Consider the following 23087-nt stretch of genomic DNA (forward strand, 5'->3'; position numbering starts at 1 on the left):
TGCTGCTCTATGTGCTCATGGACAGGAAGGGGGGGTCTGGCCACCACCCATCCCCCGTGCCAGCCCCCTCCCTGCTCACCTATGGTGGGACCCTGCGGCCCCTGACACAGCACCCCAGAGGACCAACCCACATCACAGGAGCAGGGATGGACGAGACACACGTGAATGCACATGCCAGGACAGAGGAAGCACTCCGAACTGCCCAGAGGAGGTGGTCTGGGTCTCCGACTGCAGATGGGGGAGGGGGGACCCCCCCCGGAGAGGAGCAGCTTCTCCTGGGCTGGCAGTCCCAAGCAGTCCCTGACCATAGGGGCGCCCTCCTGGCATCCCCCAGTGAGGCCCTACACCCCTGCCAAGACGAATCCCCAGAACACTGATGCCATGCCAGCCATGGTACAGAGGAGACCAGATCATCCCTCACAGACACACAGACCTGAGGTTTCAGGAGAGACCAAGAGGTGGAGGTGAGGGGAGGGTGCTGCTGACATGACTGGGATGGCTTGCCTGAATCCCAGGGGTCTAGCCCTGGAGGTAGGGGGTGCCCTTAGAGCCCAGCACGCTGCACTTGGCCCCAACCCAGGTTCTAAAAGTGGAATTGGAGAAGCCCAGCCCTCGCTTAGGCCACTTGGCTGCCCTTGGGTGTGGAATGAGATTGGAAAGGCCCGGGGGGCTGCATCTCACCTCTCCATTGCTGTAGGGTCCAGTCTCCCCCCGCCATTTGCCTTCCTCACCTCTGGCCTCCCCCACACTCACTCACCGACTCATCCAAACCCCACGCCCATCTAGGACCATAGCTGCAAGCAGGAAAGGAGGCAAATGGGAAGGGACTCAGGGGTGCCGGGATGAGGAGACACCTCCTAAGAACCCCACACCCTCTTGGTGATAGATAACCTGGGTCTCACACACCAGCTTTCAGAGGGAGGAGTGTTCTGGTGAGCGATGAGGCTCAGAGGGGTCTGGGATCTCAAGACAGCACCCTCAGGAGTGTGAGAACTTGGAAAGGGGGCGGGACAGAGTTTGGGGATGGAAGGGAGAAAGGTAGGTGGAGTTGTGCATCTGGGCTCCAGAGGGCAAGCTCGGAAGGGCCCCAAGTACCCCCTCAGCCACAGAGACCATGCAAGCCAGGACACTCTGGATCCCTGAGACCTGGGGCTACAGCGAGGAGGTTCCCAGGAGCAGGGCTGCCATGGCTATGGGGCCCAGGGCCTCCAACAGGAGTGCCCAGGCTTTACAGGCCTGCTGCAGCATGGCAAGAGGGCTTGTGTCCTGTGACTAGCTGGTGTACCTGCCAGCACACACACATCTGCACTCCACGTGAGTGTGCACGTGCATGCATGTGTAGGCGTGTGTGCACGTATGTATGTACGTGTGTGCGTGCATGCATGCCCTCAGCACATGGAGAATACTGGCATTGTCTGGGAGTACTGAAGAATTTGTGCCTGACTGGAGTGAATGAGGGATCCTTGACAGGTGGGCCTGGGGCACCCTTATTTGAGGCACTGATCCTGAAAGATTCAGCGTTGGGAGGATGTGACAGAGGGCCAAGGAGCGCCATGGTGATACCACTCAGGCTCAGCTCTTCCTGTTGGGGCCTAGAGTGAAGCTGGGGGGCTAGGCCCGCCCAGACCCTTCCCTAGGGCCCCAGGAATTTTCCTTGCCATGATGGTGGCTCCTGAGGTCAAACAGAAGGGCTAGCGAATCCAAAGCAGGAGGGTGGGGCAGGAGCCTTCCACGGCCCATGCCTGGCTTGCTAAGCAGGAGCCACACCTTGGCTGGGGAGTCCAGCCCCCCACCCCCGCCAGGTCCCCCTGTTCCAGCCTCTGAGACCCCTGCCCAGTCCCTGGCCCAGCCCAGAACACTAGCCACGTTCCTCTCAGGTGCCTACAGCAATCTCAGGGAGTGGGGAGGGATATGGGGCCAGGAGAAGGGGCTGGAAAGTTCCCACAGACAGAGAAGTGGGCCTTGGGGGTACTGCTCTGGGCAGCGTAGCTGTGGGATGAAAGCCAGATCAGGGGTAGGATGGGGGTGGGGGCCATCGAGGAAGAAAGAGTCAATCACCCACTGGGGGAGGCCACCCAGGCCAGGGGCCACTTGCTCCTCTAGGGCTGAGCTAGCCTACAGCCCCCCTGCCTGCCCTGGGCACAGGGGTGTCCTCTGTAGACTAAACGCCACCTGTCACTGACTCAGCCCTCCTCGCCCCGGCGCTCCTTCTTAGCTCAGTGTTGTCATTCTTCTCTGGGTCGTTCATTGCCTTCAAATCCCTGTGTCCACAGAATAAGTTGATGGTATTCCATGGGTAGAGGTAGACTATGGGCTTTATATCTTCGGACCAGAGCCCCATGATCAACTTTATGTGCTATGTGCAGGTTCTCATAAAACTGAGATAGTCCCATAACGAACCACTAGCCATGGAATATTAGAATATATCCCACGGTGACTAGTATTGTTTCATGGCCCCCCTCCCCCCCTCCCTGACCCCCACTGAATTCACGGGAAAGTGGTCGTACACTGGTTGGGATGTCGTGTATTGCTGCTGCAGTCCCTACCGCCGGAAACGGGGAGAACTCTGGGTGGGAGGTTGTTTGCTGGTCTGTAGCGCTTTCATGTAAGCTGCCGGGTGGTGGCCCCCTCTAGTCCTTCGCTCACCAGCTGCTCCCATCAGAAGGCCACCGGAAACTCCCACTAGACCATCAACCCAAACAGACAACGTGAAAGCTAGAGTCACTCCAACAGGTTCCTAAAGATAAACGCTAAACTCTAGAGTGGTGGTGGAAGATGAGTTGGTTCCGCATGCTGTGGGGTAAGTAAGCTTGTTACGTACGGAGGGCAAGAGGCGTCTCCCAGGACGCGCCTGGAGCTAGGCAGCCGGCATCAGAACAGGAATGCTACTCAGCTATGGAGACAGGCTCTGGTGGGGGTGAGAATCCTTGCTGCTGCCTTTGCAGGGACCCTCCTGCCAGGTCCCATGCACCATCTGTGCCACACGCACGGCCTGAAGGGAGCCGTGTAAAGACCAAATCAGCAGCTGTCTGGCATTTCCGAATCACACCCGCCCCCGCCCTGCCCCGACACTGGGTCAGTGGCCTGAGTCAGCGACTCATGCCCCACTCCTGCCCACCAAGCAGCAGTGCCCCCGGGGCTCCTGCCAAGAGAGTCCTCAGCAACCTCGCGGGCCATGTCATCTCTTCAGAACCCCACGAGACCAGCATGTTAACCTCCTTACCGGGGGCCACCAGTGAGGTTCTAGCAGGCTCTTGCCTCGTGAATTCGGCTGCCCAGCATCTCCCTGGGCCCCCAGACTCCACACCTTGAGACTGAGCGCAGGGTCCAGGGTCACCCATGGAACTAAGGAAGCAGTCTGACTGAATCTGGAATCATCGCTACAGGGGGCGGAGGTGAAAGGTCAGATCGACATGCCTCTAAGAGGTTTCCTACCTGCTCTGTTAATTTCTAAAATTTCTTCCTGGGCCAGCGGGCATGTGTCACTCTGAGTACTGTGGTGTGGAGAGTTTACGACAGATTTACAATAATTGGGAGATCCCAGCTGCGGTGGCCGCGGAATATGCTTCTTTTTTTTCTTTGGTAGTTTCTGCTTAGCCATGGCTAAGGAGTAATACATCCCGAAATTGTTCACAATGACGGGCACGGGCATGGCGATGGTCAGCACACCCGCCAGCGCACACAGAGCTCCCACCAACATGCCGGACCACGTCTGCGGGTACATGTCTCCGTAGCCCAGCGTCGTCATGGTGACCACAGCCCACCAGAAGCCAATGGGGATGTTCTTAAAGTGGGTGTGCTCACTGGCACTGGGGTCATTGGGCTGCGCCCCTATCCTCTCGGCATAGTAGATCATGGTGGCGAAAATCAGGACGCCCAGAGCCAGGAAGATGATGAGCAGTAAGAACTCATTGGTGCTGGCGCGGAGAGTGTGGCCCAGGACGCGCAGGCCCACGAAGTGGCGGGTCAGCTTGAAGATGCGCAGGATACGCACGAAGCGGACGACACGCAGGAAGCCCAGCACGTCCTTGGCCGCTTTAGAGGACAGGCCGCTCAGGCCCACCTCCAGGTAGAAGGGCAGGATGGCCACAAAGTCAATGATGTTGAGCGAGTTCTTGATGAACTCCACCTTGTTGGGGCAGAAGACCACACGCATGAGGAACTCGAAGGTGAACCAGACCACACAGACGCCCTCGATGTAGGTGAGGAAGGCCTCCGTCTCCGCTTCCCGGTAGTAGCGCACTTGCGTGCCATTCCGAAAGTTCTCGATCTCTGTCTTGTTCACGATGGGGTTGAAGCGCTCGTGGGTCTCCAGGCAGAAGGTGGTGATGGAGACCAGGATGAAGAAGAGGGAGGCAAAGGCCACATACTGTGGAGGAGAAACACACAGTGTCAGAGGGGAGGCCCTCCCCCCAGAGCAAAGAGACCCGGGGTGCCTCTGGGCTGGGTCCAGTCAGGGGCTGGGCTGCGGAAGATGCCTGCAGGATGCCCCTCCTGACATAGGCCAGGCTGACAGGCCACCTTTCCCTCTTCAGAGCACGGAGCACGGGGTTAGGAGGCTCGGGGGTTAAGAGGTTGTGGCAGAGATTGCTCTGTTTTCACAAATGCCTTTCCTTTCCTCCTGGATGCACGGCTAGACCATATCTCCCAGCCTCCCTCGGGGCTGGGTGGGGTCACGTGACTGCGCTCAGGCCAGCGGACAGTGCACAAAAGGGTGTGCACTAAGGCCAGGCCTGGCTCACAAAACCTTCCTGCTCAACCTTCCATGCCTTCTTTCTTCCCCCAACTGCCAGTCAAATGCTGAAGCCCTAGGAAGCCAGCAGGGCCACCAGAAGGAAGCAGCCTGGGTCCCTGAAGGGAAAGACATCCACTAAATACATGGGTGGGAAATAAACTTCTACTGTCTTAAGACACTGTGATCTGGAGGTGATTTATTAAAGCATTTAGCTCCCCCCCCCACCCCGACTAATAAAACTGACCTAGGTGGCGGAGGCAGAGGTTGGCAAAGAAAGGAGAAGGGGGAGCTATGGTGGAGGCAGGCCCCTCAGAGGCCACATCTCCCATCTTTCTTTCGTCCCTGTGCTAGTCTACTCACCTACTCACTCTCTTTTTCATGGATCTGTACCTCATTCATGGGGTCTCTTCATGTTCTATCTTATGTGGAATTGCAAAAGATATATCTGCCCCAGGGCCTTGGACACCTCTTTTACCCACTTCTCTCTATCATCCCAGGAACTCACACCACCATCTTGGAAGTGAGTTCCCCATCTTGGAGATATTGAAATAGAGGCTAAGTGGTCATTTGTCAGAGATAGTGTGTTGCAGGTTCAGGTATCAGGAGGAGAATTGGACCAGGGGTCCTCAAAGGCACCATAAACCATAGGGTCTGCTTCTCTCCTACCGCTGCCTGCCAACCCCAGGGTAGGGATGTGGGTGGGAGGGAGGAAGAAGCTGCTGGGGCTCTAGCCTTTCCAAACATATGTGGGCGCTTGCTCCTTTCAGACCCCCTCCCCGGTGAGAAGGAAATGGCCAGTATAACCCAGCCTGTCCAGAAGCACCTGCTCTGGCCCTGAGCCCCTTGAGAAAGGTTCAGGAGACTCTTTGGTTTGGTTTGGTGGCCCCAGCTGATGACCCCCTGGGCTTCTCTGGCCCCCAGCAGACATGGGTACCCAAGGAAAGAGAGTCAAGCAGCTATCTGAGTTTCAAACCCTCCTGCTGAGACTGAATTCCAGGCAAGGGCGCTTCTTACAGCCTCCAGTCGAGGTCCCTGGAACACTAACACTTCCCTGGCCAGGGGTTCTCCTCCAGGGGCCCAGCCGGTCATGTGCCCACTGCTCCCCTCTCCTCTGGGCCCCCCTTCGCCCAGCCTGTCAAGACAGACCATGGCCAGTGCAAGGCCCTCTCCCTGGAGGCAGCTCTGGGCTATAGTCTAGAATGGGTGGCAAGTTCACTCTCCAGAGCTGCCTTCATAGAAAACTTCAAGGAGTGCCAAGGCCCCACCCTGTATCTGCCACAAGAGGCAGCCATGCTGCTTCTAGAAATTTCTTTAGTTTGTACTGATGCACCTCCCCACCTGGTGCTGGCCCTGTCTGGGCTGACCATGGCCATGGGACCTGGCACCCAACCTGGCACAGATCCAGAAACTAAGAACTACGTAGACCTTCCAAGACACATTTTGGGTTAGGGGAAGGGGAGAGAAAAGGGGAAGAGACAAAGTCAGCATTTTAGAATGTCAGAGTAAGAGCAGCCTTTAGAGATTATCTGGTCCAAGACACTACATGCTACAGATGGGAAGTCTGGGGCCCAGAAACAGGAAGTGATCTGCCCAAGCCACTCATTATGGCATGCTAATACTCCTGCTGGTTTAAAGCATCGTGCAGTTTTCAAAACCTTTGTCCTAGACTACTATCAAGTGTGACCGCTATGCATCCATCCATCCATCCATCCATCCTTTCTCCCTTCCATTCCTCACCAGGCACCAGGTTATGCCCAACAGAGAGTGGACTAAGACCTCAGCCCAACCCCCAGGGAGGCCCCTGCACAGCTGAAGGTAAAGGACACAGACAGACAAGTACAATGCAGTGGACTGAAAAGGTGAGCCCCCTCAGCCCTGTGATGCAGGTGGGGTTTGGACAAGGTGAGGCAGGGACTTAAGCCAGGTCTTCTGACTCCAGAAACAGCTCTTTAAGGATCCAGATAGTGCTGACCTGGGACACCACAGAGGTAGACCAGGAAAGCAAAGTGGAAGCAACTGGAAGAGGTCACCAGCTCTGATCCAGGTTTATCCAGCTCCAGCGCTCTTTCCATCACCAGTTGTCAAAGCTCTTGGAGCTAAGAACACATCCCCAAAGGCTGGGTATTTGGCCCTAGATTCCCTCTGGAGGGCCCCATCTTAGAGCTTGGAATTCACAGCCTAGGTTCCCAAGGGGCAGGTCACATTGCTCCTCTGGCCTTTTTGAGAGAGGGGAGGAAGACACACACTGTGAGTGTCTACGGGATGCCAAGAGGCAGGGTCTGCTGTGCCCCTGGGCTCCTGATCCTGGCCAGTGGTGGAAGGCAGGAGGCACTGCCCCTCCCCCGGCCCCATCAGCCATGGCATCCGCTTCCCCAACCATCCCACAGCTATCCTCCTCTGTCTCAATGGGGCCACTGCCATCAAAGCCAGCATGTTGTAGGCTTCAATCTCGGCCACACCCAGTAAAGTACAGCCTCCACCCAGCTACCAGAGGGGGCAACCATTGGAATCCCAGCTCTCTGCCCACCACCTGGCCATGCTGCCCACAGAGAAAAGCCCTGACTCCTCAGCCTGGCACATGAGGCTCCCTGTGCCCTGGCCTCATCGACTTCCCAGGGTCCCCTCCCTGCTGCACCCAACATTCTTGCCACATGCACCTGTCTGCTATATCTGACCCCCCACACCCATCTCCATGTCTTTGCATTGCTGTTCCTGCCTCCAGGGTGTTCCTGCTGATCTCCGTGTGGAAAAACCCATCCGTCCATCGGTGCCCCACTAAGTGGCCCTTCTCCCGGGACACCTTTCCCGGTGAGACTCCCTCTTGGCAGCTGGGGCCCTTAGGAGGCAGCAAATGCAGGGACCCCCCCCCCAACAAGGAATGTCTAAATCCCCCTCCAGGGAGGCAGTGAGCCTGTCTCTGACTCGTACTCATTAGTGCTTGTGGAGTCTCACGGGAACAGCTCAGAGAGGGCACTGATGTCCCCGGAGCCTTCTCCCTCCCTCCCTCCCAGGTGCCCCCAAAGGCCCTCAGAGCTCTCGTCCCATTTGCTCCTCTCACAGGACAGGTTCTGATGGGAAAACTGAGGCCCAGAAAGAGGTCAGGTCTCCTAAAATTAGGGTAGACAAAATCCTTGGTTCTCAGCCAGCAATGGCCATCCCGTCTAGATTCTTTCCTCTCTGGGCCCCAGTGACCAAGGAGTGGGGCCGGGGAGGTGGGCAGCAGCAGCCAGGCCTAGAGCCAAACACCAGGACTTCTTCCTCAGGGGAGCCGGGGAGGTGGTAGCCAGGCCTCCTACCCTGCCTGGGCCTCCTGGGTGCCTTCCTGGACTCTGCAACCCATGAACCTGGTCCTTTGTCACAGGCAGGGCCCCAGCAACATCCGGGTCCAAGTGGGCCCTTAGGAGGGCTGTGGAGGAAGGTGCCCCCGGCTTGCTCAGACCGCCACAATCTCCTAAGCCTAGCGACTAGCAAGTCAGCCCCAGCGCATCAAAGCCAAAGCAAGAGCCCGCAGCCAGGTGAGTCCCCAGCGCCCACCTGTCCATCCTCAGGGAAGCTGAGCCAGGAAGGAGAGAGGAGAAACTGTCAGGGCTGAGGACCTACTGTGCGCCTTTAATCCTCCCACAGATCTGGTGAGACAGGTGTTCATACCCCATTGTGCCAAAAAGGAAACCCAATACAGAGAGGTTCAGGGACTAAACCAAGGTTTAAGGCTAGTGATGAAGCTGAGGCTTGAACGCAAGTGGATCTGGCTCCATAATCTAAGCTCTGTCCACCACCAGAGGTACCAAAGCTCTCGGGGGCTAACAACACAGCTCTGAGCAATGGGGAGCCAGCCCTGATTATATGTGGATGGCTCCATCTTGGAGGTTGGCACCCACAGCCTGAACTCCCTGAGGGCAGGTTATGTCTGTCCCCAGTGAGGGAGAGAGCCAGGGTACTTGGATCCACGGGCTGGAGCCCAGGCACACCTGAAATGGTCTTGGGCCTCATCGCCCAGGGCTTGCTAGCACCTGGGGCAACGGCAGCCCTAGGGGCGGGGAGGCTGCCCCGTTCTGCTCACGGAGGTGATGCCGACAGCAGCCCTGGATGGCTCAGCCTGCATGCCTACCTAGCCCACCTCTTGTCAAGACCTAGAGAGGGCAGGCTGAGAGATGACCACAACTTGTTCAGGGAGCTCAGCCAGAGGGAGGGGGTGGGTGCTCGGGGATGGGGAGTTCCTGGGATCAGCTGATCCTGACAGGGAGGGAACCTCTGCCTGGCAGGCCCAGGTAGCAAGGCTTGGAAGCCGCTTCTGCAGTCACCCTGGGCTGTCACTCTCAGGACTGTAGGGGCTGTAGTCAAGGGCCGGGGGCTGCACCCCCTGTGAGCTGTCTGCCTTCAAACCCCAGTCACCCTGAGGACAGTCACCCACAGACATGCACAGCTACCCGGAGCACGCGCCTCACCTGTTACCTAAGTACCTACCCTGTGGTACATGACCGCACATGCACAGAAGACACAAGGACGCCTGGATTGTACTGAAACACATCACTGCCCACCAAGCGTGAGCACCCAGGCGCTGTACCGCGAGGCACGCAGCCCCATACCTCCCCCTCGCAGCCTGTGCATATGCACTCGGAGCACACGGACGGTCACCACACCGCGCGCCTCCTACAAACACCCCAGACTCCAGGCATTGCCACACAGCTGGCCCCTCCCCTGCCCACCTCGCCCCCGCTGGGTGGGACTGACTCGGTGTCTGTCTCTCCCGCAGGACGGCAGCCCCAGCCCATCTCGCCTCAGCCTTCCCTGATGCCCTCACCTGTCTCCTTGCCCAGACAGTGCCAGCTCCTGGATCTCCCGTCTCTACACCTGCCTGTCACCCACCGGCTTCCTGATTTCCTGCCACCTGCCGGACACCGTCCCCTTCCCTCAGCACACCACAGCAGCAGCGACCCACACCCAGGACCCAGGCCAGCTGGGAGGCCAGCCCTCCTGGGCTTCTAGTCTAATGGGGGACACAAAGGGAGATTTGCCCAGCAGCCCAAGGCCAACTGTCAGCCAGCCTGGCCACACCTCAGAGGCCACCCTGTGAAATTTCAAGACAACACAGGCAACATAGCCTGATAATAAACAGCATAAACCCAAACTGGTAGTTCTGGATTTTCTTTCTTTCTTTCTTCTTTTTTTTTTTTTTCTGAATCACAAACTGTGAGAGACCCACCAATTGTGTTCTAGAAAGAGGTGGCCATGGCAACAGAGCAAAGCATCCCATTTCTATGGTAACCGGGGTGGTGAGACTGTTGGCTGGAAAGTCAGACAAACCTACTAACGATCTGTTGACTTAAGAAGATATTTTATAAATCACCAAGTTATTTTTGTCATAACCCCACCCCTGAAACTATAAATCAGAAAGGCAATTTACTATCTATTAAAATGACCAATATGTGCTATGACTTTCATTATAAATTATTTATGCCACAGTCATCTTTAGAAAATTGTGCTTGTCTTTTGGAACTGTTCAGGGGCTCACAGTGGGGATCTGTGTTCTTGCAGTTTGACGTCCCAGGAGCAAGGCGATGGCTGTAATGTGGTGTAGGGACCAACGTTCTGGTCTGGTGGCTTACTCGCTGCGTGACCTTGGCAGGCCACCTCCCCTCTCTGGGCCTCAGTTTCATCATTGGTACAGTGAGGGCTGGACTTGGTCCCTTCTGAGGATTCTGAGACTGGCTGAGGCTGTAGGCAATGGGGCTAATCAGGGGAGCCCTGGCTCATGTCCAGGCCCCAAGCCCCTAGAGGCTTCAGGTCAGTTTTTCTGCCTAATTAAGTCTGCCCAGCGGGGGGTGTACAGCATTTGAGTTAATCCATGCAGAGTCAGTGATGCAGAGCAGGAGGGATGGCCAATTGGCCTAAATAAATTGTCAGTCGAGTTGAGTTTGGAAACTGAATTAGGCTCGTCTGGACTTCCTTGGGCTGGGCATGCCCAGAGTATGCTGTGCTGGCTGAGCACATCATTGCTTATGGAGGGGCAGGAGGGGTCTTTGGGGTCCAGTCCCAGTTTGGTCTGTTAATAAATGCCTCCGCATGAACCCCCAGAGTCCTGGCTGGGTCCTGAGCACTCTGTCTCGCATCCGGGTCTCCACCCCATTCCCCTTCTCACTAATCCTCCCCTTTTGGCACCCAGCTCAGGGAGCAGCAGGTGGGAGGTGCTTCCCATGGTATGGAGGGTGTGAGCGGGAGTGTGTGAAAGTGTGTGCAGAGAACATGCCGTGTAGAAGGTCTGTGTGCTGGGAGGGGAGTGTGGGGGAGGGGAGAGGTGGTGTGTAAACGTGGAGTAGCTGTGTACATGGTGAAGGTGTGTCACCTGTTTATGTCTCCTGACTCTAGGCATGTGCCAGAGGCTCACGTATGTGGTCACTGTGTGTGATGTATGTGGTTCATATAGGTGGTAGAAGTGTGTTTGTGTGTGCATAAGGACATGCGTGGGGTGTGGTGTGTGTGCATAAGGACATGCGTGGGGTGTGGTGTGTGTGCATAAGGACATGCGTGGGGTGTGATGTGTGTGTATAAGGACATGCCTGGGTGTGATGTGTGTGTGTATAGGGACATGTATGGGGTGGGGTGTGTGTGTGTGTCTGCGTGTGCGTGTGTGCGTGTGTGTATGGGCATCTCCTAGGAGAATCAGGGTCTGGCTGAGCACTCTGGACATGTGTTCTCTGAGTTGAGACCATGACCCTTCTCCCTGCCAGAGATGGTCCCTCACACACTAGCTGAGGGGGGTGGTGCCCCTTCCCTGGGACTGTCTCTGACTGAGAGAAAAAGGGTAGACAGGGTGGAGGTGGGCTAAAGGCCGCTGCACCAGCCCAGGGAAGGCCACAGAGAGGCAGGGCTGTGCCCAGATGGGAATCCCCTCATCCCACTGCCCTACCCCCCTCAGTCCCGGGTGCTATAGCCTGGGTAGTTGGGGAACCAAGGGCAGGAAAGGCCATGCCCAGGCCTCAGGGAGCCCAGACTTTTCCAGTGGGACAACCACCCACTTCACTGAATTCATTCTCTGGATTCCAGACCCAGGTCATATCCAAAAAGGGCTGCCTCAACAGCTAGGCTGGCAACTTTTGAGGTGGCAGAGGTTCTGTGTTGCTTTCATTCCAAGAGGCACATTTTGGAAATGAAAATGTCATAAAATATACACATCCTTAAAATAGTACATCTTCTCATATCCCCAACATGCTGTTATTTAGCTCATGGCATAGTTGAATCAATGGTACTTTGGACTTAGGAAAACAGTCATTAGAAACCCAGAGCAGCAAGACAGAGGGGCCCTCAGAGGTTTTTTATCCAAAAGCCGCCCCTTGTGGCCGGAATGGGGAAATGGAGGCAGAGCCTCCCGCCCAAGGTCATGGAGCTCGCAGGGTGGAGCAGGGGTGAGAGTCAGGTTCTCCTGAAACGTCAGTTCTGGGCTTTCATCACCATGGCCTCTGAGCCTTTGCTCATTTAACACGCGCTCCCAGGCCTCTCTGCTCTCCAGGTCCCTCCTGCCTTCTAGATCCTGGGTCAAAAGCAGCACAAGTCCGTCTGTCAAAGGAGGCAGCAGCTGGAGCAGAAATGGCTGGACCTTGAGGTCAGACCAGCCTGAGTTTGGGGCCCAGCTCAGCTGGTGACCTTGGACATCTCCCCTTTCTGAGCCTTCATTCCTGGACAGGGAAGGGGTGGATCACATTCCCTGCCTCCTGGCTGGTTGTGATGATGGGATGAAACAACACACAGAAAGTAAGAAGGAGGGGCTTGAACGCGTTGCTTCCGTCCCTACAAAGTGGCCACCTCTCTCCTCAGTGGGCCCTCCCACCCGGCCCTCTCCCGTCACAACAGCACCTTCCACATCAGAGCACCTCAGATGTAAAAAAGCCAAGAATCTTATAGTCACGGAACCACTGAGCTGGAGGCACCCGGGAGACTGAGGCGGACGTGCCCCTGCGTCACAAAAGAACACGACTGTCCTTCACAGAGCAACCATGCCCATGCTCAGCCATGTGGCACGAGTGAGGCTGAGCCCACGCTTCTGTGCAGGCCTAGCCGAGCAGCACGGTGACCAGTCTGCCCCTCCGAGGGCCAGTCCTGGCCCCTGAGGACAAGGGGAGGGTTGTTTCCCGAGGGATGGCCCCTGAGGGACCCAGTGCGATAGGGTCAGAGGAGAAGTCTCTGCATTTAACAACAAGGATAACATGGCAGGGACCTAATCCAACGCCCTGGAAGGGTGGAAGGGAAAGCAGGGAGTAAGAGGCCGTCCCTGGGGGAGTTTGGTGGGGCACGAAGGAGGCAAGAACAGGCAGAGGCCAGTGTGCTGGGGGAGCACCGCGGAGTGGAGATGCAGATGCAGAGCCCTTGGCCGCACCCAGAGTGGTGGGTGGGACCAGACATTTACCTTTAATTTGTGTCCTCTGTCGTTCTGATGCCGCCAGCCCCATCCTGGCACGTGGGATCCATGAGGCCAGATAAGACCCAACTGCCTGGCAGCTCTGACACATAACGGACCTCATCAGCCTGAGACTGCATTTAGGGGCTGGGAAGCGGGCGGCAAGGCAGAAGGAGAAGAGTCCTGGGCTTGACTTCAGAGACCTGAGCTCAGACCCCAGCTCTGCCACTGGCGGTGTGACTGCAGGCAAGTCACTTTCTGGAGACTCAATCCCATCATTCTTAAAATGTGGACAATAATGAGAATAATAACACATTCCAGGAAGTAAGGCACTATTGAAGGGCCTAGGGAAAAGGCCAGGTGTCTAGGGCTTCCCCAGATCCAGGGTGGAAGTCTAGGGCAGGAGGAAACCCCAAGACTGCCAGCTCCTTTGCTCGCTGGTATTCCAGGAGCTGGGCCAAGGCTTCCCTCCACAAAAATCCAAACACAGCATTTTGGGTTTTTTTCCACCCAAACCGTTGGGGGTGGGAGAGTGACTGCAGGGGCAGCAGCAACAGCTAAAGGGAGAAATGTGTCTAACTTTAGGGGGTTTTCCCTTAATTTTTTCTGCTCCTGTTGCTGCTCCACTTGCTCCACTTGCCTGCAAACAGCAAACCAGGAGCAAATGACAGCCGCGTGAGAGCCAACAGCACAGCCCGCAGAGCCTGTTTCCTGGAGCCGCAGCCCAAGGTGGGGTTGTGTCCCAGACCCCGCACTGCGGCCTCCAGCTGGTGAGGGCCACGCTGCTCAGGGCAAGGGTGACGTAACATGCCCACTTCCATGGGGTGTTCCACGTGAGCCCCAGCCTTCGGGCTGGGAGGAAATGAGGCTTGACGGGAAAGGACACCCAAGGTCACGCGATGATCTCCGGGCTCTCCGGCCTAACTCCGGTGACAAGAGGGAGGCTGATAACAGCAGCTGCCTGGTCTCGAGCAGCCCTGCTTCCTGGGCTCTCTGTGCATCGTCTCATTTAAACTTCACAGCAGCCCAGGGAGGTAAGTTCTGCTGTTACCACTGCTTTTCAGACAATGAGTCTGAGGTTTAGAGAAGAGAAGAGTCTTGCCCAAGGTCTCAGAGGTTCTCAGTGGCAGGATCGGTCCTACTTCAAAGCCCTGCATTTCAGGCCTCCCCCAGGCCCCTTAGGCAACCAGGCAGGATGTCCACAGTGCAAGTCGGCTCGGCTGTGCCCCGTGCGATGGACACGGCTGCTCCAGCTTCGTTTCGACTTTAGCCAGCCACGAGGCTGGGTGCCTTGTGGAGAGTGGGGCTGTGCTGTCCCAGCACCCCCCCGCGGTCCCACAGGCCAGGAAGGCTGGGTGTCAGGGTCCCAGGAGGGGCCATCAGGAACCAACTTCCCACCCACTCCTGTGACCTGAGAGTCCCTTCTGGAAAATAGATAGTGAACACCCTCTCCCATTAGCATCTGAAACTTGGAGAAATACCAGTATTCCACACAGGAAATTCCTCTTCTAGTTTAGACTTCGAACTGTGTCAGCTGCTTCCTGACATGCTTGTCTACTTTTCTATTGGTAAATGATGGCTTATGGAACGCTTCATATTTCCTCTTTTGCTCTGACTGCTAGGGAGCTCAGTTAAATTTAATGCTCAGTTCCAGACCAATTTTTTACCTGGGTTTGGGGTATCACTATTTCTTCTCTTCATTATACGAGTCTTATTTTTTCTTTTATTTTCTTCTTTATTTCTAAGGATTCTGTTGTATGTGTATCTCATGGGCCTCAAACATCTTTGTGCCACAGATTGGAATAAGAAATACGCAGCTGAGACTCCCAGATGAGGAAGTGAGTAGGAAGGCACTCCCTATAGGGGCAGTTCAATCATCTCCTCTGGAGTAACCCTGAGCAGATGTCTCTGCTGGTGACCACCAGCGATGGGGAGCTCCCGAGGCCACATTCTGTCCTTGGACAGCACTCCAGACATGCATTTCTTTCATGTTTAAGTCAACCTCCCTGCCTCTTTCTCCCAGTGACCCGAGTTCTGGGGTCACCAGGACACACCTGCTCCCCTTTCTCCCTCTGATGGCCCTGCCCACACCTGCAAATGGGCCTCAGGACCCACCTTGAGCCATCCCTCCTGTGCACCAGGCTTCCGCCAGCTTCCATCCACACTCCTTTTCTTGGGCCAGCTCCCCCGGCTGTTTCAGAGCCTGGTTTTTTTAAGCACTCACTGTGCGTGGCCACATGGACGGCACAATTTGACCTTTTCAATGCTCACAACCACCTCAGTAGTGGGAATATTTGGCTCTGTTGAGCCTCACTGACCTCTGCTATAAAGTACTAATGACGATTGTTGCAAACATGATCTCATTTATCTTTAAAACCTCCCCAAGGGAAGTGTCATTAACTCCACTTTGCAGATGAGAAAACTGAGGTTCAGAGTGGTTAAGACGTGTGCAAAAAAATACCAAACCCCACACTGTTCAGAAGTGATAAGCAGAATTTGAAACCAGGTCTCTCTGACTCTAAAACCAGCACACTCCAGGGCTTCCACTTATAAATCTCTTTCATATCCACACACACACACACACACACACACACACACACACACACACACACACACACACCAGCTGCGCCATCGGCCAGACAGCCTTGATTGCCCCCATTTGGCAGATGAGAAAACTGAGGCTCCAAGCTCCTTGAAGTGTCCACTAGGAATCCACTGGGAAATTTCCCCCCAGTGTCCACTTATGTTTTAGCATCAAGTCAAGGGTCCCGACTCCCCATAGGGTGTGTGTGTGTGTGTGTGTGTGTGTTTATATGTATGTGTGTGTGTGTGTGTGTGTGTGTGTGTGTGTGTGTTGGGGGGAGAGGAATAAAAATATGACCCCAAGAAGAAGAGATCAGGGAGGGCAGTGGATACAACCCAGGTGGGACCACAGCTAACTGCCCACCTGTGCTCCCTCCAACAAAGATTTATGCCTTTTCCCAGGCCCGTGCTGGGCACTGGGTACAGAATGAGCAAAAACAGCCACAGCTCCTAGCAGGGGAGAGTGACATTTATCAGATAACCAGATAAGCAAATACGTACCTGTATGAGGGGACGAGGGCTTTGAGGGGAATGCACACAGCATTCGATGGGCCTTTAACTAGTCTTGGGTTTGGAGTGGCTCCCACGAGGAAGTGACAAGTGTACGGAGGTTGGAAAGATGGGTAAAAATCACTAGGGAAATGCAGGGTGCAAAGAAGAGCATTCTAGGCAGAAAGAATGGGAAAAATTCCCAGTCCTCATGTTCCTTGACCATCAGCAGTATCTGAGACAGCTGATCACTCCCTCCTTTTTGTTACACTTTCTAGGGCTCTGCAGTCTCTTGATTTTCCTCCTACCTCACTGGCTGTTCCTTCTTGATGTCCTGTGCCATCTTGTCCCCAGCCTCTAACTCTTGGGGTGCCCCAAAGTGCAGTCCTTGGACCTCTTCTCCATCTATACTCATTCCTTTATCGATTTACCCAGTCTGAAGGCTTAAATACCATCGCCTATTGAAACACCATTGACTGTACACCCCCAAATATTTATCTGCAGCCCAGCACTTCTCCTGAACTCAGGACTCCAGCATCCAGCTCCCTTGCATCTCTGTGGTGGAGGTCTACTAGCCGCCTGTCAGCACGTCAACTGAGCGCCTGTGTCACCTCCACCGCCGGCAGCTTTCTCCATCGCATGAGATGGCAACCTTATCCTCCCAGACATTCTTGCCAAAAACTCTGGAGTCATCCTTGACACTGCTCTTTCTGTCACACCTCACAGTTAATTATAAGGAAATCCTCTTGGCTCAGATTGAAATAAATCCAGAATCTGACCACTTCCCAGCACCACTATTACCACCCCGTCCCAGGCATCATCAGCTCCCCCTAGATTACACTAAGAGCATCTTAACTGGTCTCTCGGCTTCCAATATTCCTGGTGCTCTAGGACTGTTTTCAACACAGCAGCCAGGTGATCCTTTCAAAATGTAAATCTGATCGTGCCATTTCTCTCCTCCAAACCCTGCACTGGGTCCCCATTTCTCTCAGAGGAAAAGCCAAGGTCCTCGCAACGCCCTGCAGGTCCCCACGTGATCAGGTCCTCCATTCCCCTCCTAGCTCCTCTCCTATCACTGTCCCCCTTCGCATGTTCCAGCCACACCGCCTCCTCAGACATGATCCTTAAACACGCCAGACGCACGCCCGCCTTAGGGCCCTCCCACCGCCTGTTCCCTCGGCTCAGAGCCCCCTTCCCCGCATCCTCATGGCTCATTCCCTCGCCGTCTCACGAGGCCCACCCCGACCCTTCTAAAATCTCAGCCAGTGCCCCGCACCAACTGGATTTTCCTTCCTCTGCTTTCCCCCGTTAGGCACATACCATCTTCGAACACTAACTTTTCCCCAGCTTTACGGAGGTATAACTTATATACAATATACATATACCTTTTATATACAATCTATACAGTAACATTCACCCATTCTAAGTATCCAGTTGGACGACGCTGGCACGTCACACCATCCAATTTGCTTATTTTCATCTCTGTTGTTCGTCTCTCTCCGCCCTTAGCACGTAAGGTCAATGAGGTGGCTGGATCTGAGGAACAGGACCGGCCCCGCCTTCTCCCTCAGCCATACCCCGCCCCCCACCACAAGTAGGGGAAGAGGGGCCCCTTCCCCGGGAGCCAGGAGCTCAGCTAAGCAAGAGCACAGCTGTCCATCCTGTGTGTCTGCTTGTCTCCACCCATCCAGCTACATGATGGGTACCACAAAGTTTATTCGCGCAGCCTCCTTAGGAAGCGACCCCTCCTCCGATGCCCACTTTCCCTCGCCTGCTCGGGCAGTACACACAAGCACTGACTCACTGATACCGCATCTGCCTCTACCCTGCGACGCGCACCACTGTGGATTTCAGACCCGTGTTTACACCAGCACTGGCCACACTTACAGCAGATCTGTGGCCACCCTGGGAAAAGGATAATCTCTATCCATGCATCTATGACTAACCTGGCCACAGACGCAGTCGCTAAGCATTCAGCTGTGTTCTCATCGGCTCCTTCCTCACAGAGGTGGTGTGTTACCCTGGCAATGGGCAATGACTGAGCGCAGATCCAGGTCTACACTGGCAGTGGGTACACACATTGACAGCAGACTCATATCTACACAGGCAGCAGGCACGATCACGTGCATCTCTTGTCAGTCGGCACCCCACTGACAAGCTGCATCTCCCCCGGCCATGAATGTGAATGAGGACCGTGGGCACAAGGGCACGAAGTTCCTTTTCAGAGAGGGCCAGACATAGGCTCCCCTCCCAGCAGGCTGCCAGCTGAAGGCTCTCGCTGTGCAATTCAACAGCCTGAGTCCTGCCTAGGGGACAGAACTGGCGTGGGAATGTGGAATTCAAAACCCGCATGCGGGCCCTGGAGTGCAGAATCTGGAATCTGGGGCACGTGGTGAGGAGATGAGGCCATGTCTATTCCCAGCGCCTTGCGATCACTCAAGGTGAGGAGACACTCTGGCTGTGTGACTCCCAGCGCTGCCCGCCCCCTCCCCACCCTACTCCCAGGCCTGGCCCAGCCAGCCCAGGCTTTAAAAAGCACCAGGAAATGTCACTTTCTTTTTGAGGCAGTGCGATGGGAGGAGAGGGCCCAGGCAGTTTAGCTGCCGGCCTATTCAAAGGACGGGAACAGTGACAGTGCCTTCAAGTCCCGAAGCCTGTTTCCTACCCAGGCTGGATGGAATTCCAGCCCCTTCTCTGGCAGGCAGATGGAGCCCTGTCTCGTGCCAGCCCAGAAGCCCCAGCCTGCCCGACAGCCCAGCCAGGGTTCTGACTGGGGCTGCGTGACTCCTGTGTCTGCCCAAGCCAGGACGGGGCCTGTGGCCTGAGCAGGCTCAGGGACTCAGGGGCTGTGGCTGGACCAGGTACCATTCACTGTGCTGGGCTACTGTGCTAGGCTGGCTCAGGGTGGCAGCTCTGGGCCCCGGCCACTGACTGCAGAATGTTTGGCCTGGATGATGCCTGCTGCCTGCTCCCACTGTGCTGCCATTTCCCCATCTGCAAAGCGAGAGGTGGCTCAGACACCCTCCAGCTCCTCTTCTAGGGTCCCTGTGTTACCCCCAAGAACATCTCGATCCTACCAGAGACATAGCCTAGATAAGAGACCAGTGAGGGTAGATTCCTCCTGAGGGAAGGAAGCTCCAACGCCAGCCTTGGACGCAGCTTTCACTCATTCGTTCATGCATTCAATCATCAAACATTCACTGCGTGCCTATTATACACCAGGCTTCACTTTTCACAGCCACCTCTGGAAATCACAGCTTTAAATAAAGCTCCCAGCACAGAGCTAGGCACATAGTAGGAATTCAATAGTGAGGGTAAAGACACCTACTGTGTGCGCGTCCTGAACCAGACTCATTCTAAGCACTCTCACACACTCTGTCTCATTGACTCCTGCACCACCTCTGGGGTCCTTACTGCGGTTACCATCCAAATGCCACAAAGAAGGAAACTGCGGCTCGCAGAGGCTTAGGAAGTTGCCCATGTTCACACACTTGGGAGGTGACAGAGTTAGAAATCGAAACCCAGCTTTGTGTGACTCCAGAACATACGCTCTTAACCACTCTCCTGGCCCCTCAACAAACGCTGAGTGAATGAATGCCTGAGTGAATGAATGAAACTTTGTGTTGGTGCAATTTTGGGTTCATGAATGTCCAAGGCCATAAGTGCATAAGTGTGGGGAGTATGCGTGTGCAGATGTTTGTGTGTTTGCATGCAGAGCTGTTTTATGGATAGACTCTCCCTCCATTGTTGTCTTGGTCTTGTGTGTATTGGAGCTATACTTAGCTGCAGCTGTGACTGTAATGAGTCGTTAGCAGCACACCAGGCACTCTCATCAGGACCTGGTTTCCCAGGGAGATCGCCGGGGGCCAGTGTGTGTGTGTGTGTGTGCGTGTGTGTGTGTGTGTGTGTGTGTGCGCCCGGGAGCCAGTGTGTGTGTGTGTTGTGTGTGTGTGTGGCCGGGGGCCAGTGTGTGTTGTGTGTGTGTGTGGCCGGGGGCCAGTGTGTGTGTGTGTGTGCGCGTGCGTGTGTGTGTGTGTGTGTGTGCGCGCGCACACACACGTGCATGAGGGTGGGGGTGGGGTGCAGCCAGGTGCTGGGGAACACTAGAGCGGGGCTTGGGGAGGGGTCCTGGAGCGCTCAGCACTGTGCCTTGTGCAAAGGGAGAGCCTTAGCTCCGGCTGGAAGAGTCTGCTCCCAGCTAGCTGCATCTAAGCCACTAGGCTGCCAAGCTCAACTCTTGGCCCCTTGTGTCTGTGGGCCTTTGCCTGGCCCTTGCTAGGCAATTAGAATGAAAGTCTTGGAGCTCACGTCTAGAGTTTGGGAATTGATGCAAAAAAGCAGTTGGGTGATCGTGGACCTCAGTATACCTGAGCAAGGGCCATCCAGGGCCTCAGGAGGGGCCCCTCCTCAGCCAAGGGGCTGAGCACGTCCTGCCAGAGCCATCAGGGGGCCTCGCTTGCCAAGGCTGGGGACCTGAGGAGGAACGGTGGCCTCCCCACCCCAGAACAGACTGAAATCACAGCTATGCTCAGTGCGGCCTGGGGTTCAGAGGCCAATCCCCCACTCACGGCCTGCCCTCCAGTGGCCGCAGGGAGTCTGGAAAACTCCAGGCCCTGAGGTCCTCCCTGTCACATGGCTCTGCCTGTAACTTCTTTCCAGCCTGTCCTGGGTCTGCTCCATCAGAGCCTCTCACCTTTGAGATTGAGCCAGTCCCTCAGGTCAGCCCCTGCCCCCAGCTCTCAGCTCCCTCACTCCACAAACCATCCTCACATCCAGCAAACCCACACATGGGCTGGGTGGCTCCATCCTGCCTTCCAGCCTGAGGTCCTCAGCTTCCAAACCCCATCCTCTAGGATGTTTTCATTTAGTGAGAGGTAGGACTTCCTCTCCTGCCTTGAAGCCAAGAGACTAGAAATTTATCCATCTACCCTCACATCCATCCACTTGTTCACCCATCCGCCAAGCTACCCACCCAGCTGGGTATCCCTCCATACCTCCTTCCTCCGATCCATTCATCCGTATCCATCCACGCACCCATCTTTTTATCCACTCTTTCATCCACTTGTCCATCACCCATCTGTCCGTCCAACTACCTTTCTTTGACCATGGAACCTAAACATAAGAACACAGGAAGGAACACGAGCACTGCTCTAGTTTACCTTCTTAATTTCCCCAAGAAGACCTGGCCATGTTTCCCTTCCTCAATAAAACAGGGATAATATCTAATCCTTTTACCTCACAGGGCTGTTGTGAGGTACATTGTTTTAGCAAAGTTTTATTGATTCCATATTATGTAACAGGCGCTATCATTTCTTAAGGTGGTCCTTGTCCTCTAAGAAGCTGCAGCTGAGTTGGGGAGACATGTCACCCCCCCAATAGGGTAGCTGGGTCAAGGGCAGGAAAAGTTCTCTGGGAGAGCAGGCTGTTCAGGAGGGGAATCAGGAAAGGCTCCAGACAGGAAGCCTTTTCCAAGCTGACCTTGAAGGATGCATCCATCTTAGCTATGCAGAGGTGGAAGAAAGGGCATTCTTGGGAGAGCGAACAGAATAAGCCAAGGCAGGAGGCAGGGGAACTAGGGCGTCCTGGGGGAACGGGTGGTGTGCCTGGAGGCCAAGCGTGGGCGGTCTGGAAAGACAGGATGGATGGGATTTCCTAGGCTAGCACAACAGGGTCTGCGAAGAGCCATGAAAGCGGAAAGACTCATCAAGTCAGTACAAACCACAAGCGATTTCTTACTCCGAGGCGTTTACTCACATCCCCAGACGGCCAGTCAGGGAAAATATATCTTCTTGGTGACCCCCAGGCCTCGGGAGACACGATTCCTGCCACCTAGAAGGGAAGCCAGCACCTGGCATTTCTGATCTTTGTGCCACTAAATATATCACTGGTGACAGCAGCTCGTGCCGCCGACGTTATGGGGCTACCAGACGAGGCTTCCACGGCCTGCCTCCCTGTCTCTGTGGCTCAGCCAGGGCCTCCTTATACCAGCTCCCCTGGGGAATCTGAACCCAGGACCAGGTTCGGTGTGCCCCAGGCAGTCAGCTCCAACACCTGGTAAGTGCCTCCCATGTGCTAGGCTCTGGGCTGGGGGCTCTGCCCCTCTGGGACTCTTCCCCATTTCACAGGAGGAAATGGCTCAGCCAGATGCCACCTGCCCGAGCCCACCCTGAGGCAGGGGACGCCAAAACCCTGGCCTGGCCAAGGCCTGTGCTCTCGCCTCTACCCTGTCCCCTCCTCACGCTCCCCCCTGCCCTTGGGATCTGGTCTCCTCTCCCACATACAGCCTTGTGCTGAACCATATTTTCTCTCTCACAAACTACCCTTCTGCATCTGGTCTGAGTGGATTCTCCCAGGATCCTTCAGAAGCAGGTGATGCCCTTATGTACACGTTGGAGATGAGGGGACTAAGGCCCAGAAGGACAAGGGCCGTGTTCCAGGGGTGTGGGCTGGTCAGGGGCCCAGTTAGGAGAATCCATGGCAACACGAGGAGAAACACACTGCCCCAGGGCTGGCCCTTAGCAGATGGCAGCCACAGGCGCTTCCAAGAGCCCCACCCTCGGCCCAGGGCACTGGCTGCCTCCAGGTGACCCAGCGGGTGACTGTGTTCCTCTCAGCTGCACAGAGAGCCCCTGAGGTTGAGCATGAAACATTAAGTGCTAAGATGGTGGCCCTGGCGGGAGGCTTGGTCTGACATGCGTTCAGTCCTGCCCTGGTGACAAGGCCCAAGGGAGTCCCACTTCCCCGCTCTACCACCTGCGTGGGCAGAGAAGGGCCCCGGGGGACCACCGAGGCCTCCACCCACCATTACGACAACTGGCCTCTTCGGAGAGACGTCAGGTCCCTGTTCTCAGAACCCCCTGGGCGGGTGAGGCCAGCGTCTGCAGAGCA

At 55.7% G+C, this 23087-nt stretch overlaps 2 protein-coding genes across 5 annotated transcripts in view; one reads left to right on the forward strand and one right to left on the reverse strand.

The window, feature by feature from the left end:
- SERGEF (secretion regulating guanine nucleotide exchange factor) overlaps positions 1-9863 on the forward strand; it is a 247568-nt gene extending 237705 nt beyond the window's left edge. For 3 of the 4 annotated variants that reach the window (XM_059068840.2, XM_067038123.1, XM_067038124.1), the window contains 3 exons: positions 6476-6594; positions 8097-8250; positions 9489-9863. In XM_059068840.2, coding sequence (XP_058924823.1) covers positions 6476-6594; positions 8097-8250; positions 9489-9721 — 506 coding nt within the window. In that variant the 3' untranslated portion in view covers positions 9722-9863. The remainder of the gene's footprint in view (positions 1-6475; positions 6595-8096; positions 8251-9488) is intronic. The other variant, XM_059068844.2, reaches the window with a different exon arrangement.
- The window catches only part of KCNC1 (potassium voltage-gated channel subfamily C member 1), a 44005-nt gene that overhangs the window by 7081 nt on the left and 13837 nt on the right, over positions 1-23087 (reverse strand). The window contains exon 2 of the mRNA XM_059068857.2: positions 3436-4369. Coding sequence (XP_058924840.1) covers positions 3436-4369 — 934 coding nt within the window. The remainder of the gene's footprint in view (positions 1-3435; positions 4370-23087) is intronic.

The sequence above is a fragment of the Kogia breviceps genome, chromosome 7 (assembly GCF_026419965.1).
Source record: "Kogia breviceps isolate mKogBre1 chromosome 7, mKogBre1 haplotype 1, whole genome shotgun sequence".
Lineage (NCBI taxonomy): Eukaryota > Metazoa > Chordata > Mammalia > Artiodactyla > Physeteridae > Kogia > Kogia breviceps.